The 16,868-nt window shown below is 50.8% G+C and overlaps 1 protein-coding gene across 1 annotated transcript; it reads right to left on the reverse strand.

Annotated features, from left to right (window-relative positions):
* Positions 1-891: 891 nt before the first annotated feature.
* On the reverse strand, positions 892-6,880 carry AQP2 (aquaporin 2). Its single transcript, XM_063359196.1, has 4 exons — positions 6,410-6,880; positions 4,183-4,347; positions 3,315-3,395; positions 892-2,556 (listed from the first exon to the last, which is right to left on the reverse strand). The coding sequence occupies exons 1-4, from the start codon at positions 6,773-6,775 to the stop codon at positions 2,341-2,343; spliced, it is 828 nt and encodes a 275-aa protein (XP_063215266.1). The 5' UTR covers positions 6,776-6,880; the 3' UTR covers positions 892-2,340.
* Positions 6,881-16,868: the final 9,988 nt, after the last annotated feature.

Genomic DNA, 16,868 nt, shown 5'->3' on the forward strand with positions numbered 1-16,868 from the left:
GGTTGTCACGAGGCAGCTGCACTCGAAGCCGGACGGGGCTGCGCGGCGCTGGTGGCTGTGGGATTTAGGGTCTGGCAGGTCACTTTATGTGACTGTATGTATATTGTATGGCCATAAATGTCTCATTATTTGATTCACATAAGCTAATTCAGCGGATAGAAGTGAATTTAAAGCACTTTATTTGAAAGAGTACGGTAATTACTAGACATTAAAACTCATTTTGGGGCCCTGTGCGGTTTATGCGAGTCTTAAACGTTGTCAAGGTAAATAATAAGTTAAATGCTTAAATCTGAAGGGGAAGAGGCATGTCATTAACTTGAACATTGCCAAAAAAAAGAAAGAAAAAAGGTTCAGTTGTATGGCATTTTATACAGCAGACCATTGACAGGATAATTTCTCAGTAAGTTTCTTTGGGTTTTCCTGACATACGTGGATTTGTTTTCCTTTGAAAAGAAACACAAATACAAGCTAATTTAAAACTGAGTATTTGGTGAGTCAAATGCAATTTTACACTCTGACTTGAAACATGATTTTAATTCCCATTGCTGAGAACAGGCGGATTCTTTTTTGAAAAGCCTTTTCTGGAATAATATTCAAATGCTCCCTTGCCGCGGAAGGAACAAAGTGGAGGACCAGGATCAATATTTTTTTTGTGGCAGAGAATGGGTTAAACCAGTGCTAAAACCGCTGTTCTTCAATAGCAGCCTCTGGGGATATGTGCATGCATTGACTAGTAGAGTAACAGATTTTTGGCTGCAATAAATAAAGCTCGGTGTCTGTGATAGCATTTCGCCCCTTGTTCCGCAGCGTGGTATCAGCACACGACGGCTAGAGGAGGTCTCCTGCTCTCAGCCGCGCTTGGTGTGGTGAAATAAAGACCACAATAACACCTTGTCTGGGTCAGGTCAAAGCTTTTTTTTACTTCTTTTCTCTCCGTCAATAGGTATTAGCACATGTTTGAGGAAGAGCACAGCGACAGACAGAGGAAATTACGAATTCAAAAGGAGGAGGAGGCCGGTACAAGCAGAGCACAATGGATAAAGGTGAAAAGAAGAGGAACATCATCTGATGGTAGTTGCTATCAAAACAGTCAGAGGGAGGAAAACGATCAGTAATGTTCCTTATGGTTTGGAATCGGATCCAATCTTATGGAATATTCCCATTAACAGCCTTAGCAGGAAAAGCCTGGATGTGGTGATGACATTTTGAGATGGTGCAATATCGGGGAGACACCACCAGCAGAAAAAAGCACTAGGATGTCATGCCAGAAATGTATGACTTAGGCTGAATAATAGGAACAGGATTAAATTAATGGTTGAAAGGGCAAAGTTGCATCCCAAAGACTAACCCAAATTCTTCGACTGTGCTGGGGACCACAACCAGGTCCTGACGTAGCAGAAGAAAGGGGTGGGATGGTTTGGAGGCTTCGGTGTGATGCAGCCATGAAACAGGCCTGGGCTGTAGGAAGCGAGTGATGGAGACGATCACACCTGAAACGCTTTGTGTTACTCATCCGAGAATCAGAGCAGAAGAGGAACAGAGGAAAGAAAGCAAAAACCAGGGAGAGAGGTGAATCTTTGAAGCTAAAGGACAACATTGGTCCAAGAACAAATGAGCCGTGGATGAGTTTGGGCTGAAAATCAGGAGGTTTCTCATTGTCACAGGAGGAGGGAGCAGTTGCAAGAGCTCCCGAACGGGGTCAGCAGGGACTCAAGGACGTGCTTCCAGTCCCGTCTTCTCAGCAAAGCCTCCACGTGCAGAGCACAGGACATCTGCATCCCAGGGGTGGTTGTAAAGGGCAGCAGCAAAACTTCCAGTTCGTAAGAGACTTGTGGCAGGGAGCGAGTGCTCCTGTGTGCAAACAGCCGAGCAGTGAGAAGAAATGGGAGACAGGTGAGCGGAGTTCAACAGCAATGAGGCATCGGGTGGCAACCTCCACGCCCAGCAAATGGCTGTAATAACAACTCTCGGCAGCGCCTCGGGGCCCTTCGTGAAGGGCGACAAACTCCACCGAGTGCTGACTTCTGCAAGGGGGACGTGGAAGGAGCCGGCCCAGGGTAGGATCCCAGTGTCCTCGGTCCTGTTGCTGCACTGGTGGTTTTGATTGAACGGCATTTTGCCCCAGCGTCAGAAAACCATCAGGCCACGGGGAGAGCTGGGAGACAGAAGGTGGGTTGGGCCATCACAGTGCATCTCCCCAGGAGATGAGTCAACTTTAGTCCCTCGGCAAAAATGAAGGGAGAGAGGGGAGAGGTGAAACGCTCCTCTCAACAAGCACCGTATCTAAAACGGATGCCAGAGTTTTCCCCAGCTCCTCTCTCGGCCCGGGAGGAGGTTTGGCTACACCTTCTCAGACATCCCCCTCGGCAGGGTCTGTGGGGAGTGAAGCTCCACCGACTGCCGCCGCCGGACCTCGCGCTCTGCCCAGTCCTCCTCCGGCTCGCAGCCTTTGAAGATGGCGAGTCTCTCCGAGAAGGTTTTGGCTTGCGGGAAGAGGATGTAATTGTAGATGATGGAGGCTGCTGCCGCCCCAATCAGGGGACCTACCCAGAAGACCTGGGGAAAAGGGAAAGAGAAGAATTGCGTGAGCAAAAACCAGTCTGAGTTTGGAGGATGGAGAGGAACCAGGGTCTCTGAAGAGCATTGCAGGGGGCTTATGTTCCTTCCTATCCTGTGTGCATTCGGAGCCAGCCCTGCTTTGGCCATCACCACTGACCTGAGCTCTCATCCATCGCTGTTGTGCTTGAATATACCTAAACCATCCTCTTCTGTCTTTCCTCCTCTGTTGAGAGCTGTGTGATCTTCACCAACGATAGGCACATCATGAGCATGCTTAACGATTTGGGTTCCTCTGGAGAAGTGTCTTCCTACCCATTTACACATGGCTATAGGGAGGAGGAGGCCACCAGCTTGGGCTGGACACCTCTGAGCACGTCAACCTGAACCATAGCTCTGGCTCCAAATGTGCTCATTGCAGATGGAAAGTCCTGGGAGTGCTCCCAAAGAAGTTGGTGGAAAACATGTGCCCAGCTCCAACTGAAACCAGGAAACAGGTTCCCAGGACCGGCAAAGAAGAGCTCCACACTGCATTAGTTTTGCTTGTTTTGCTAAGTCAGGGTCAAAAAATCACACACCCTTTTCCTGTTGCAACGAAGCCTGCTTAGATAAGCCAATTAAGCACCCAGAAGTCCCACCTCTTTTGACTAATCTCTACATCTCTCCTCCAGCTGGGAGCTGGCTCCGTGGGTTTCTAGGAACACTGGTAATGTGGGGGGGTCATCCCACCAAAACAATATGTAGACCCAGCTTCTTACCCAGTGGTCACTGAAGTCGCCGACTATCACAGCAGGGGCAAAAGATCTGGCTGGGTTCATAGAGCAGCCGGTGTAACGGATCTGCAGAGAAACACCACACATTGTTAGCATTAAGCCCTTTTAGCACTTTTTAAAAAATCCTGGTGCATTATTAGCGTGATTCATTCACCGAGCCGATGTTTCACCCTCCAGCATGCCCATTCCGGGAAAAGGGATGCTAGCAGCTTCCAGCACCTGAGTCGACATGGATGAGTTGTCTGTATTTGCTCATCTTCTGTGCCAGCACTTGTGTCCTGTGCATGGCGTAACTCAGCTGCAGGCTGGGTGACGTGACCAGGGCTGCGGGGACAAGCTCCTGCTGAGCCTATTCCTGGAGAAAATGGCTCCTCCTTGCCATTGAGGGTAGGAGAAGAACAGTCCCGTGGACACACGGGCTTGTTAAGGATGGAAAATGTGGTGTAAACATCACTGTTTTAATGCATGAACCGAGAGGCTGGGACGGGGGTCGGGCGCTACTTTGGTTTGTCATCCGGGAGGGATTTCCCTGGGGGTCCATCCCAAATAGTCTTATCATGGTCTTGAGTGCCTCAGTTGCTAATACGTTCACTCCAGGGTAGAAGACCCTACCGATCCCTGGCAGCTCCCTACGAGTCTCCAGGAGCAGCAGAGCCCCACAGGTTAAGTTTTTTTCATGCCCAATAAAAGCCAAGCTCAGGCTACGGCTCTGTTATGGCTTTGGTGGGATTTTTCTCCTCTATCCACTGGAAATCCATGAGCACCACAAATCCCCTGTCCACCCTGGAGCGGGCTTTGGGCACAAAGGCAAAGACAACCTAAAAAGCGCTGTCTTTTAGCCCATTCTACGCACCCCAAGGAGATGCCCCACGGCAACAGAAAGGCCGATGGACAGGGCAGGAGAGCCCAGGTTGTCCTCCCGGCGTTCGTCAGTAGAAGCAAAGATGCACAGGACCAGCTGGAAGGTGAGGAAGAGCTCAACGGTCACCGCCTGCCCCGTCGTCGTCTCGTTGTGCAGCTGGAAGGGGAGAAAAAATGTGTCTCAGGGACTGGGAAGTTTGGGGGCTGGGTTGGAAATGTGGAGGGAGAAACCCAAATCAAGGAACGCAGGAAATTGGGGAGATTTTTGGCACCACTATGAAGAGGAGGAAAAAACTTCCCAGGTAAAAGGAAAAGTGGGTGAATGGGTAATACTTGATTGATATGGCGGAAAATGTTTTAGTTGCATTTCTTTGGGTACTTTTTTCCACTCTTTCCCCCCAGGGATTTTTATTTTTTTTCTTCTCCTCATGCTTAAAATGCAAAATGCCTTTTGGAAAAGTTTACAAATTGCATTTTGAAAATGTCAAGAAATGTTTTGGCACACAAAAAAAAAACCCCATTCCCTTCCCCCTTCCCACATTTTTTGACTGGAAGAGTTTGTCAGATGTGATCTGAGGCTGTGCCTGGTTGCACCACCATTCCTCCAACTCTGCTTTCTGGCGCTTTATTACTCCTTGGTGCTTTTTCATCCAGATCCGGATGGATCTGGCAGCGCTGCCAGCCCGATCCGTGGTCTCCTGTTGCTGCTCCTTCCCTCAGCCCCTCCCGGCACAGCTCTGCCCTTGCTTTCCCCGTGTCACTCCTGCTTTGGGCACCGCGTCCTCCCAAACGCTGATCCCGAGATCGCTTCGCTTGGTGACGCCACAAAGGCAGCAGTTGCCCTCCTGGCCGAGATCCAGAGTCGGATCTTCCTTCCTCTCCTCTCTCTGATATTCCCCCACCCCCCCCTTTTTTTTAAGGGTAATTTGTGCAGACAGCTACAAGATGAACAGCGCATGGGGGGGAAATATATCAAAATCCCTATTCCCTCTTTTAGGTATTTTAAGCTGTAAAACAGCAGAGCTGGGCGTTTTGAAAGCCTCTCTTAAAACTCCTACTCGCTTTGTTAGGTTTGTTAAACCTCACTATTATCAGTCTAAGTAGTCTTGTTCAGATTAATTCGCAATCCCTTTTTCAACCCTCTTAATCTCTTTGGCAGGGAAGCTGGATCCTGGCAGTGCCTCCCTGCTGCAAGAAAGGAGATTTTCATGTGCTGCTTCCTAAAACACGTTGCCCACCTCCTGCCTCACTGCTCGGCTTCATTTTGGGTGATGCTGGTCCCAGCACAGGCGTCTCTGCAGGAGACAGAGTGGTTGTGTCCATCTGAGGAGGAGTGGTGGGGTATGGAGAAAAGACAGGGAATAGTGAACCCTGCAACGCTTTAATATATTTTTTTCCCCTCTTTTTATTAGGCACATGGATGGGGAAGGGGATGTTGGAGGTTGGGATACCACTGGGTTCCCCAGTTTTCTTTTTTCCCTACGTGTCTAAACAAGACTGGGATCCTTGCGATGCTTCTGGTACTGCCCGGGCACTCGTGTGTGTCGGGCATTGGGATGAACCAGCTGGATCTGATGCGACCATCCCTTCACAATGGGAAGCAGCTTGGTGAGCGGTGTATCTAATGAAAAGCTGGGATTTAGACATCCTGTCCCCCTTACTCTGGCGCAACGTCCCCTTTGCCGGCAGTCTGGCACGGCAGCCTGTAAACGTGGCACCGGGTAAGACAGAGGGGAGAAAAGGCTGCCCACACCCACAGCAAGACAGGGAAGTGGGACAAGCCTGGGGCAAGAGGAATGGAGAGGTGATGCTTTTGGTCATGTCCTCCCTAAACACCTGGGTGTCTTCCAAATCCAGCTCCTCCACAATGCAGCCCTAGATAAAACTGGGATGATGGTGGCTTTGTCTTCTAAGGGAGGTGTCTGCGTGGTCAGCTGGATCATGCCTCTGGTTTTTGTTCCTAAAAAGCAGAGGAGGCAGCCTGGACTCCTGCCTTTGTCCCTGCTCCTGGAAGGACTCTTGGTACTGCAAGCTCATGGTACTGGGCTGCAGCTGACAGTGCCTCCTCCTGAGGAAGCTGACGGGCTTCCTACCCAACGCTGAATAAAGAGGGTCCTTGCTTGGCCACAAAACACTTCTTCCACTCCCTCAGCCTGCCCAAAAGCCCTGCCCAATCTTTCCTGCTCCCTTCCAAGCCCATCCGCGGGCTGAAGTCTTACCTTGTTGATGGCCAAGCCTTCCCGGGAGTCTGCAGGGGTGATCTCATGTAGGATGGCTGCTCCCACGACACCCCCCAGGAGCTGGGCAACCACATAGAAGACAGCGCGGAGGAAGGAGACTTGGGAGCCGATGAGGCAAGCCACCGTCACTGCCGGGTTGATGTGGGCTCCACTGATGTGCCCCAGGGCTTGGACCAGCGTGCCAATGGCCAAGCCAAAAGCCAGCGCGATTTGAAGGATGCTGGGGGAGGAAGCCGAGGGCCAGTTCAGAGCAGAGCCCAGGCCGAAGAGGATGAAGACCAAAGTCGCCAGAAATTCTGCAAAGACAGCCCGGGTGAAGGCTATGGATCGTAGTTCCCACATCATGGTGTGGCGGCTGCTGGAGGCTGCAAGGTCTGACCCTCCGCGCTGTGTCTTCAGGCAACTGCGGCTGCTGTGTCCATAGAGGGTGACGGGGCACAACGTGTATATATATGGATGCAGGGGGCCGAAGGATCACCCGCTGAAGGAGGTGGGATCGTGGTCCCAGGAAACCTGATGCTTTTTTTTCTTCATTTGTGTTCCAGCTGAGGGAACATCAGACCCTGCCCCCTCCATTAAAGCTGGGGAATGCGGCGTTCGCCACCCTCGGGAGCCCATAAATCAGCCTCCAGCAACGCCACCAAGCCACGGTTCCCTTTCTCCTGTGCTCTCTTACTCGGGGTCCTGTCCCCAGAGGTGCTTGTTGCTCCTCTCTTCTCCAAGCTCTACCACCCGCTGTGTGGAGAGGAGAGCAAGCAAGGGGGGGTCTGCAGAGCTAGACATGGATCCGAGGTGGGGTGGCGCTGAAAAACACGATGTGGGCTGTGGTCAAATAACCAGGCAAAACTGGATACAAAAGAGTCTCTCAGAGGCACGAAACTCCAAGTGACTTACTACGACTCGATTCCTCAGAGGACCAGAATTTTATAGCCCGGGCACAGATTTCCTGCCCAGAAAAATGGGAACCAGCCCCAAGAAATGTCTGTCAGGAAAGAAATTCTAGTGTGGAAAAAATGACACGCACAGCTGGAGTACCGGCTGTGCTCTAATTACAGGGATTTTGGCCAATTCAGCTCTTCAGAAATGTCTTTTTACTTATTGATGTTAATCCCCAAAAGAGGAATGATATTTTCTTCCCTGGATCATCATTCTTCACATCAAACCATCCAACAAGTCCATTTGCCTTTTTCTTCCATTGCTTAGGGCACGTTTGCTTATTCCTGGGCGATGTCTGTAAAGCCTTTGGCTCCCTGTGTCATCGGGTTGGTGGGCTTGCTGGAAAGATAGCGCACACACGCACCCCCCCCCCCCCTAGCTTTTTAGCAGACTCTGTGGTTATCCTAAAGCCCGGGGAGCTGCGGGGAACACTCCCCCGGGGTAAAGCTGGAGTTGAAAGGACCATTTTATTTTGGAGGGACACAGAGCACCAGAACTGAGAGTCCGTTTTCTGGCTCTGACAAAGGCTGACACTGTACGATAAACCAGATATTTTTCCCTTCCAGAGGAACTGTGCAAGTGGCACCGAACTGATGTGAAAAGTTGACACAAAATATTCCATATTGCTCAAATTATGTCATAGAATCACAGAATATCCCAGGTTGGAAGAGACCCAGAAGGACAGGTGAAGTCCTGTTCTTCCCTCCACAAAGGGTGGGTAACGATAGCTGTCAGCTGGACTAGATGGTTGTTGTGGGTCCCGTCCAGCTGACCTATTCTGGCTCTATTCTCATTCCATTCCGTTCCATTTTTGTCCTCTCTTTAAAAAAGATGCTTATGGGGACGTTGCTCTTAACAACGGAGAGACTGTTGGGAGAACAAGTCCAGTCCGTGGGTAAGTCTGGAGCCTGGAAGTCTCGTATCCAACGTTTTCCTTTACAAATCCTTCTCTTGGTCCTCCCTGGGGAGTTGGGCCCATCACGGAGTCGCTCCAGCCTCCGGTTTTCCAACACTGAAGCCAATCTCACAAAGCATGTCGTGAGGCTAAATGTATTTGGGGTGCTGACGAGCTGCGTGGTCACATCCAGTCCGTAGGCTCTTGCTCCTGCCCCCCTGGTGCTGGTTTGCGAGCTCAGCGTCACCCAAGAACTAGTTATGTCAGCGACTGATCGTGAACGCAGGCTGTTATTAGTGCGGGGAATGAGAGAGAACTAATACGGGCAATTAACCGGAGCTGATACCCTACTTGGTTATTCATGGCAAGCAAGTTGTGATGTATCAGTGCTTAATGAAGACTAATTAAAAGGAAAGAGAAGTAAGCAGGATTAGCTCTGAGCAGCTTAAAAATCTAACACAGCCTCATGGCCCTCACTTCTGTCTGGCAGCTCTTGTTTATGCCGCGTTTTGAGATGTTTGTGCTCTGGAGGGTGGGTTTCTGCCACCCACCCTGACGAAAGGACTGGTGTCGCACTGGAGCCGTCCTGCCAGGGAGCCCTGGCACCGTGGTCTTCGCTGCGGGATGCTGCTTTCCAGCACGAATAATAACACGTCCCAGCTTTCACAGAGAGGAGGTCCATGCCACGACGTTGGTAATGCCAGGCAGTGAGTCAGGAGCAGAGACGAGGTCTCCTGCCCCGCCGTGGCCACGTGTCCTGCCGTGTGCCTGGGAAACGGAGAAACGGGAGACCGAGCAAGCTGAAGAGCTCGGTACTGGGCTGCTGAAGCTCTGTTTGTGGCTAGGAGGACTTCCTGGAGCCTCTGGCATTGACGGTAACGTGGCTTTACACCTTACACCAAGCGTGCTGCAGCTTCAGGAGCACATGGCAGCCTGTAGCAAAGCCAACTGAGATGGGGAAGTGCGTTATTTTACCTTTTAATCCACAGCCCCTGGAGTCTAATGGCATTATCAGCGCTCCCCCGGGATCAAATGCAAACGCTCGTTAAGAGCGTGTTGGCGTCTGCGGAGGGTTGATGCACCGGGCTTCCTCCCGATGGCAGAAAATGGCCCGGTAACGTGTTTTTGAAGAACATTTTGCAAGCAAGGGAACTGCGCTTGCACAACAACTGGCTTCTCGAGTGACTTAGATGGCTCAGATATCTTTGCTTCCCTGGCTTTCAGGAAAGTATAAACATCTTTAAGGTATCTCCATTCCATCTAAAATACCTCCGAGCCACAGAGAATAAAAGATTTATTGCATAAACAACAGTGAGTTTTCCTGCTTGGATCCGATCTGTGGCAGGAGGTGCGTGTGCTGCCCAGACCTTGCTGGAAGCTGCGTTTTTTGCTCTTTTCTGCGAACAGAGAGGGCCTGTAGAGAGCTCCCCCTCCTCTCCCACAGCTGAACGGACAACTCGCACCCATCCTTCACGTGGCAGCAAACACCCTTTGTATTAGACACCAGAGAATCCACAGGAGGTCTAAGTCTTGGGAGAAAACTTTATACAAACCCAGTGATTATTGATTCTGCTGTTTGTCGAAACAGGTGATTTCTTTCTGACAAAGGAGATGTAAAACCTCTGAGTTTCTGAGCTACCTCTGAGAGTTCTCTAGGGGAAGCCTTTAAAAGAAGCCAAAGGATAAGAAGGAAAAAAAATCTTAATTCTAATATTGTGACTAATCTTGTTTCTCCGTTGAGTTTTTCTGCTTGCTGCCGGGACAAATGGATGCGCTGGTGCGTTTGGCCCCGTCCGTGGCCCCCAGCGGAGCACAGGGAATGGGAGCCATGGGCTGGCAGGATGCCTGGGGAAGCGGAGCAGATGGGACGAGGGCATGGAGGTGTTCGTGTTGGGATCGGCAGGAGCAGAAACATCTCAGACGGGTTTTCCCCTGGGAATTGGAGAACCTGCAGCATCAGTTTGGCTCCAGGGACCTTTCCACCCTGAAAGTCCCAACCCATGTGGGCATCACCCAGGCAGGTGGGTCTGTGGGTGTGGGTCCCGCTGGCAGGGAAAGGACCAAACTCGCCTTCCTCCAGGCTGAGTTTGTCAACCACTGGGCTCCTGCTGCCCATCGCACGGTGGGGTGTACAGAGACGCCAGCTCCCTGTGAGATGCAAACCACTGCGGGGGAGGACTAAGACCCTTTTTAGCTCTAGACTCTTTGGTGATGGGACGCAGCAGCACAGCTCTTGCCGCAATGCAAACAGAGGCATGCTTTTAATTACGCTTCATGTGTACCAGGAAGGTCCTGCTTCTCTCCCACTCCTGGTTGGAGAACAGACAGAGCAGAAGATAATGTCTGTATTCCCCCGAGCATGATGACCATCAGGAAAAATTATCTTCTCCCATTGTCATATTGCATCAAAAGGACATTCACCCAGAGGAGCAAAATGGAAAAAAAAAATCAACACCTTTTCCGTCATTTCAGGCCAAATCCTAAATCCCTATTCATGCTAAAATTCTGCTGGCTCTTTCAGTGTTTATTGTTCTTGTTTTAATTGAAGCAGAAGGATTAATGCAGCCCTGATTTCCTTCACTGACTTCAATGAATTGGGCTTGAGCACGGGCCAGGAGCTGGGCCTGGTGTTAGGAGAAGGCTTCATTTTACGTTTTTGTCCCGTCTCAAGGACTTGCAAGTTCAGTCCTGAATGTTTGCTCAGGGTCTTCGTCAAGGCAGACAGTGAAACTCCGGCACTGGTGGAGCTGGGCTATGGATGGCATCAGGATCAGTCCACCCTTCTGGTGGCTGTATGAAACCCTGACAGCCGTGAAGACCATGAAGCCTTCCACCCCGGCATCCTCTGCTGTCTGTACAGCACCGAGGCAGGGATTTACTTCCCGTGATTTGCAGGAGAATACAATTTTTCTTTTGCTAACGACAGATTAACGAGATCCAGAATGTCCAGAACCAGGGAGAGGGAGAAGCCCCGAGTTCTGCCTCTGCAGAGAGGTTTAATAGACAAGATGTGGCCAATCCCAACGTACTGCAAGGTCAGAGACAGGGCTGAGGTAGGTGATGACCTCCCTGTAATCATGCCTGAAGGGGTGAAGAAAGGAGAGCGTTATTCCCATGTTTGGGTGCTGAAGTTCAAGGCCAGGGCATAGCATATTTTGCCTAAACATTTATAGGAAAATAATTAATGCTTTTCCCTTGAATCCATGAAACAATGCCAGACACCAGGATATCCATACCGCCAGCAGATTCTGAAGTGAGACGGACCCTGTGGCCTTACCAGATCTTGTGAGCTCTTTGCTACTTACCCAGGCATGAATATTACATTAGTTAAAATCAATCAGGTTGCAAAACCATCCTCAGGTGACAGAACTGAGCAGGAGACCTCAGCTTCACCCTTCGCTGGATACCCAGGGTTATGTTTGCAAAACAAATCACGTCTAATGAGCCAGACTCCCAGCAGGTGTAAACTGGGGACGCGGCTTTGACATCAGTGCAGCGACAGTGACTGAGAGACGTTGAGAGCATGCAGCGTCTGGCCTTTTCACTATTTTCCTCATTTTGGTATAAATCAAAAGAAATCAAGCTGAAGTCCATGAAGGAGAAGCGAATGAGCTCAATTCAGATGCCCTTCTCTAGGCAATTCTCCTGGATTTGAAAAAAAACCCCAAACCACCAGGTTAGAAACTGCCAGGAACTGGTCCTGGTGGCTCTAGAAGCAATGTCCCCTGTCCCCTCCTGGCCTGTCTTCTGCAGCCCCGTGGATCTGAGGCGCTCGTTGCTGTGAGGGATCGCAGCGCTAGGGCTCTTGCAGCACGCGCGTTATCTCACTGTCGGTGCCGTGGGTGCCGATTTGTGTGTTGACTGCTCAGCGGTGCTGGGGGACTTTTTTGGCCGCTGTCTCTTGATCTCTGCTGGGAGGGACGCGGGAGCGTGTCCAGCAGCGTCACCTTCGCGAGGAGGCTGTTGTCCCAGCACCTCTCCTGGGGAGCTGCTGGTCCGTGTGGTGAGGAGATGCCCAAACGGCGCATGGACGAAAGTAGGTTCTTGTGGAAATCCCTCCAACAACCAGCTGGGAACGATGGAGAAAGGGAAAAATGCACTTAGGTTCTGAAAACAGCATTTTTCATCATACGCTGGGAAAGGGCTGGGACAGACTCCAAAACTGCCCCTAAAATTTATGCTTTTACATAAAGCACGTAGATAGGAGAAGATGCAACCTATTTCTTTAAACTTTTAAAGTGTTTCTTCCCTTCTCCCATCCTTTTTTGTCTCTGCGTCTGTCTGTCACCTTTCATCCTCTTTTCCCCGACGTGCCTCTGTCTCTCTGCTTTATGGTGGTCCCCAGCCACCAGCGCCCGTGCCGAGGCTGCAACAAGGGAACCACAAGGCTGGTTTCATAAAACCTCTGTCTCTTTTCCCCTTCTGAGCATAAAGGCTCAGCGTGGGATGTTCTTGTTTGTGGTTAGTTGATTTCTGTGTGGGTTTTTGGGTGCGGCGCAGGGATTGGGTTGTCAGCGGCATGAACTGCCATCGACTTTTTGAGAAGTTATTTATTATTTTTTGAAATCTGGGCTATTGCACTGATTTCTTTCCGCACTTATGCCTGTGTTGATGGAATCTGACCCTGGGGTGCCAGTGCAATTTGCTTCCCTTCCTTGAATTGTATGAAGTGGAGAGAGGCATTGGCAGCTCCTCCGAGACCTTGCCAGCGAAGCCCAGCGTGTGGAAGGCATCGCTCTCTCCTGGGTGGGCACGAGCCGCCCGCGGAGCTCTGCCTTTCTTTTTGCTGGTCCAACGGAGCTCGTAAAGTTGCTGCAGTGGGAATCCAAGAGGGGCCAGGTCTCGTTGCAGGGTGGGGGGAGCACTGTCATACACCAGAAATTGTGAAAATCACACTCAAGGAGCACACAGCAGACCTGCAAACCTTCTACCTCAGGTTCTTGTGGAGCGCAGGAGCCCCGACAGGGGACGAGGACAACCTGGTGAGAAGGGAAAAACAGAGCGAATCAGGTCACTCGTGAGAAACCGAGGGGAGAGGAATCTGCACCAGGCGGGCAGCTTTGAGGAAATGAAGCTACTTTCAGCAAGGCAGACGTCAGTCTCCTGACCCAGCACAGTCGCGTGTGCGGGAATGTTACAGGAAAGATGTGTTTTAAGGAAGAAAAGGAGGAAGGAGGTGGCTTCCTGGGAACTCCGGAGCTGTGTGAAGGAGGAAATGCAAAGGTGTTTGCTCACGCAGGGACGTAACGGCTCGGAGGAGAGGGGACACACTCCAAGCTACTCCTGGGATATCATTAGGCCAGATGGGAAACCCCCTCACTTCTAACTTTGAGCTTCCAGGGCAAAGGCAGGGTCTCCTTCCAGGACAGCACCAACAAACCTGGGTTTTAGGTTGGTTCCCGTGCTGGAAATGTGGGCTCTGAGATGCAGCAACGCCCTCTCCTCCATCTCTTCTCCCTGCTCATTGCCTGGGGCCTGGGTCTCAGGCTGCTGCGTCAGGCCACGGGTCACTCATCCTGTGGACTCATAAGAATTTAAAAAATTCCTCTGCACATCCCTGCATTGTATTATATAAATTTCCTTCATAACAGTTTAAAGGAGAAACTGCACAGTGGCATGAAGGTGCCACTCCAAGTGTGACCCAAACCTGTTCTGTTCCCCCACTCCTAGTGAGGCGAGTTTGCATACTTGTGCAATTCCTTTCGTTTAACAGCATCAAATGCACACGATGGTGGTAAGAACATGTTCTTCTGGCAGTGATGAGTGAAATGCACTCCTGAGCAGCTGAACAATTTAATCCTGGGGAGTGCCTCATCTTTATATTTATCTATTTGCTTGGTTGGTGTATGCGCGTGTGTTGTTGTTACCCTCTGACGTGGTTTGTGGGTATTACAGATCTTGCTTCCGTTTATTCTTTAACCTCACCACTGGGACCTGTTCCCTGCGATTCACTGAAAACACACACTGCAGCTCTGGAGGCTTTTGGGAAAGAAAAAAAAAAAAATAGGGCAAAGTTTCTCAAAGCACCCAAATCCTGGCACCATCTTAGTCCCACGGCATGAGCAAACCAGTAGGTTACTCAGATAATGGTCCCCAGATGAGTTGCAGCCACTGCCCACCACTGGGGTTTGAGCCATCTCTAACTCAAATGCCCTTCTGAGGCTGAAATTAATTGTACTCAGAAGCTGGGGGGCCTGTGATCAGGTGCGACACCTCAGCTGGGCAGGATTTTCTTCCAGGTGAAGGAAAACTGATGGTACAAAAGGGGTGATGGAGGGGTGGGTTCCTTTTTTAAGCTGAGGCACCAGCATTGGCTACCAAGGCCTGAGCTAGAGCCTGATGCTCCCTGCAGAAGTCAGTGAGAACATCCCACCCCAAAGAGTTCTGGCTTGTCGGCTCTTTATATTGCGTGTTAAGGGGAGGTTACCTCTGCTCACCAGGAACGGTTGGAAGGAAGGAGAGAGGGCTCTTTCAGCTGAAGGGCTCCGCACAAGAGCAAGAAGGTACGAGCTGGCCGGGAAGGGAGATGCTGGCTCTTGGGAGCAGGAGATGAGGCTCTGGGGTGGTTGCTTGGGGCTGGTAGGCACCGGGGAACTCCCTGCCCACCCTGTACTGGGATGATGGGAGGTGAGGGCAGGGCTTTGCCCCTCAAGAATAAGGGTGGTTTTATTTCTTTTATCCTTCCAAACCCCTCTTCAGGCATGCCCTGATGTTCGCAGCTTGCCTGTTAATCTCCCACCTAGGGACCAAGCCTGGTGGCAGAATTTAGCATTAATGATCCATGGATGATTCAGCAGCCGGAAAGCCTAGGGTAAATTCCTGGGTTTTTTTTTTTGAAATCCATGGTGGAACATTCACTGCCAGTGGGGGCTTTGCCCTCTTGGGGATGGGGGAAAGCGTAGTTACAGAGGGCTCCTGGGTGTGCCATCATCCGTGTTGATGCAGCAGATCCCTTAATTATCCCATCAGGTTTTCTTTACCGTGTTTTTGATGTGATTGAGTGTTCAGCACAGTTGCTTTAATCCCTGCGAAATCCCCTATGGAGTTGGCAGGGTGTGGCCTTGACAGTTTTAAAAATTTTTTTTTCCTGAGTATTAAAGGTACGTGTGTGCAGAGGAATGGCTGCCTCCCATGGCCCGACGCTGGGCTGGACCGGCGGCTCGTCAGGGAGCTGGATGGGGGGTGTTGAATGGTTGCGATGATGCTGTGTGTGAGCATCACAATCTGGAGTCTGGCTCTTGTGGGTACTTATCCTCCTACTGCACCTGTGAGATTGGGAAAAGAGAAGATCTAGAGAAAATTACCTTTTGGGTAGGGTTCTGGCACATTTAAGAGCTTCCAGCTCAAACAGGAAACCAAAGAACCAGGCTTGGAGCAGCTTTTTTGATGGAGAAGGATGGTCCCTGCAAGGGCTGAAGGGCTCTGCTCTTCACTGCTATCGCTAGGCAGAGTCATCCTTGTCTTCTCCATGGCAGAGATGAGACTTCCTTCAAGCCTTGCAGCCCATGGGCTCATTCTCAGCTCATTTTCCTGGCTGAGGAAAGACACGGTGGTTTCTCAGAGCCCCATGAAAACGTTCCCTGTTAGCACTGGATGTGCTTGGGGCTGGGTGGTGAGGGAAGACCGAGACACCCTCTGGGAGCGGGAATGGGCCTTCTAGATGACAGGCTGGTGGAAGGGTTTGGTGTCTCTTCCGTGCTGCTTTTTATTTAGAGGGAGGCTGTGGTGGTAGGCAATGCCATCTGCTTTTCTTTGCTGAGGGTTTTTCCTCTTCCAGACCCAGTATTTTAACTCTTTGAAGCACCTTCAGCCTGGGATGGAGCATATGGGGTCCTGCATTACCCCACCGGAATGTGGCTTGGCCAGGGACTGCAGCTGGCATGAGTCCCTCTGGGGCTGGTTAAGAAGATGGGTGTCTCCTTTCTCACCATGATGCCATGCATCACCTGGAGTTCCCGTTCCCAGGCTCTTGACCCCTTGGCTCAACCCCTGCTTGAAAGGGATCAAGAAGCCAAGCGTGGTTTCCTTGTGCTGGGTGGCAGCAGCGAGAACCCCACCTGCTGGGTTGAATTTCTCTCCCTCACTTGGGACCTGCCCAGTTCTATGCCTCTGCTCAACCTCCAGGAGAAAGAAAGCCCTTGAGGAGCTTGTGGTTAACAGGCACTTAATTGATTCTGAATAATCCTGACAAGTTTTTGCAGTCCTTGTGGTAATCACCTCTCTTTCCAATTGAATAGCTGGGGCTTGGTCTGCGCGGATGCCAGCTGCACATTGCTTGGCTGCATTCTTTCATTTCCAGCTCAGGCTTTTCCTTTAACCCTTCTGTTGCCGCCTTCTCCGCAGAAGCTGTGAGTGGGGACGGGTTTTTCAACCTCCTTTCCTTGAAGACAGCCTGTTCGTCACCTTCTCTAGGACTGTTCAGGGAGCCTAAAATGTGGCAGGGGCTTTTTTTCATGGCAGTGTAAGCAGATAAACTGGTTTATTTTTTGTACCCATATTATATACTTGGTAAACTAATTTGAGGTGTGATATGTGCTTACGGCATGAGAAGCAATAAACGACTTCAAGGGGCTGGGGAAGGACCCGAGGGAGGATGTGGAGAGCTGG

The sequence above is a fragment of the Chroicocephalus ridibundus genome, chromosome 24 (assembly GCF_963924245.1).
Source record: "Chroicocephalus ridibundus chromosome 24, bChrRid1.1, whole genome shotgun sequence".
Lineage (NCBI taxonomy): Eukaryota > Metazoa > Chordata > Aves > Charadriiformes > Laridae > Chroicocephalus > Chroicocephalus ridibundus.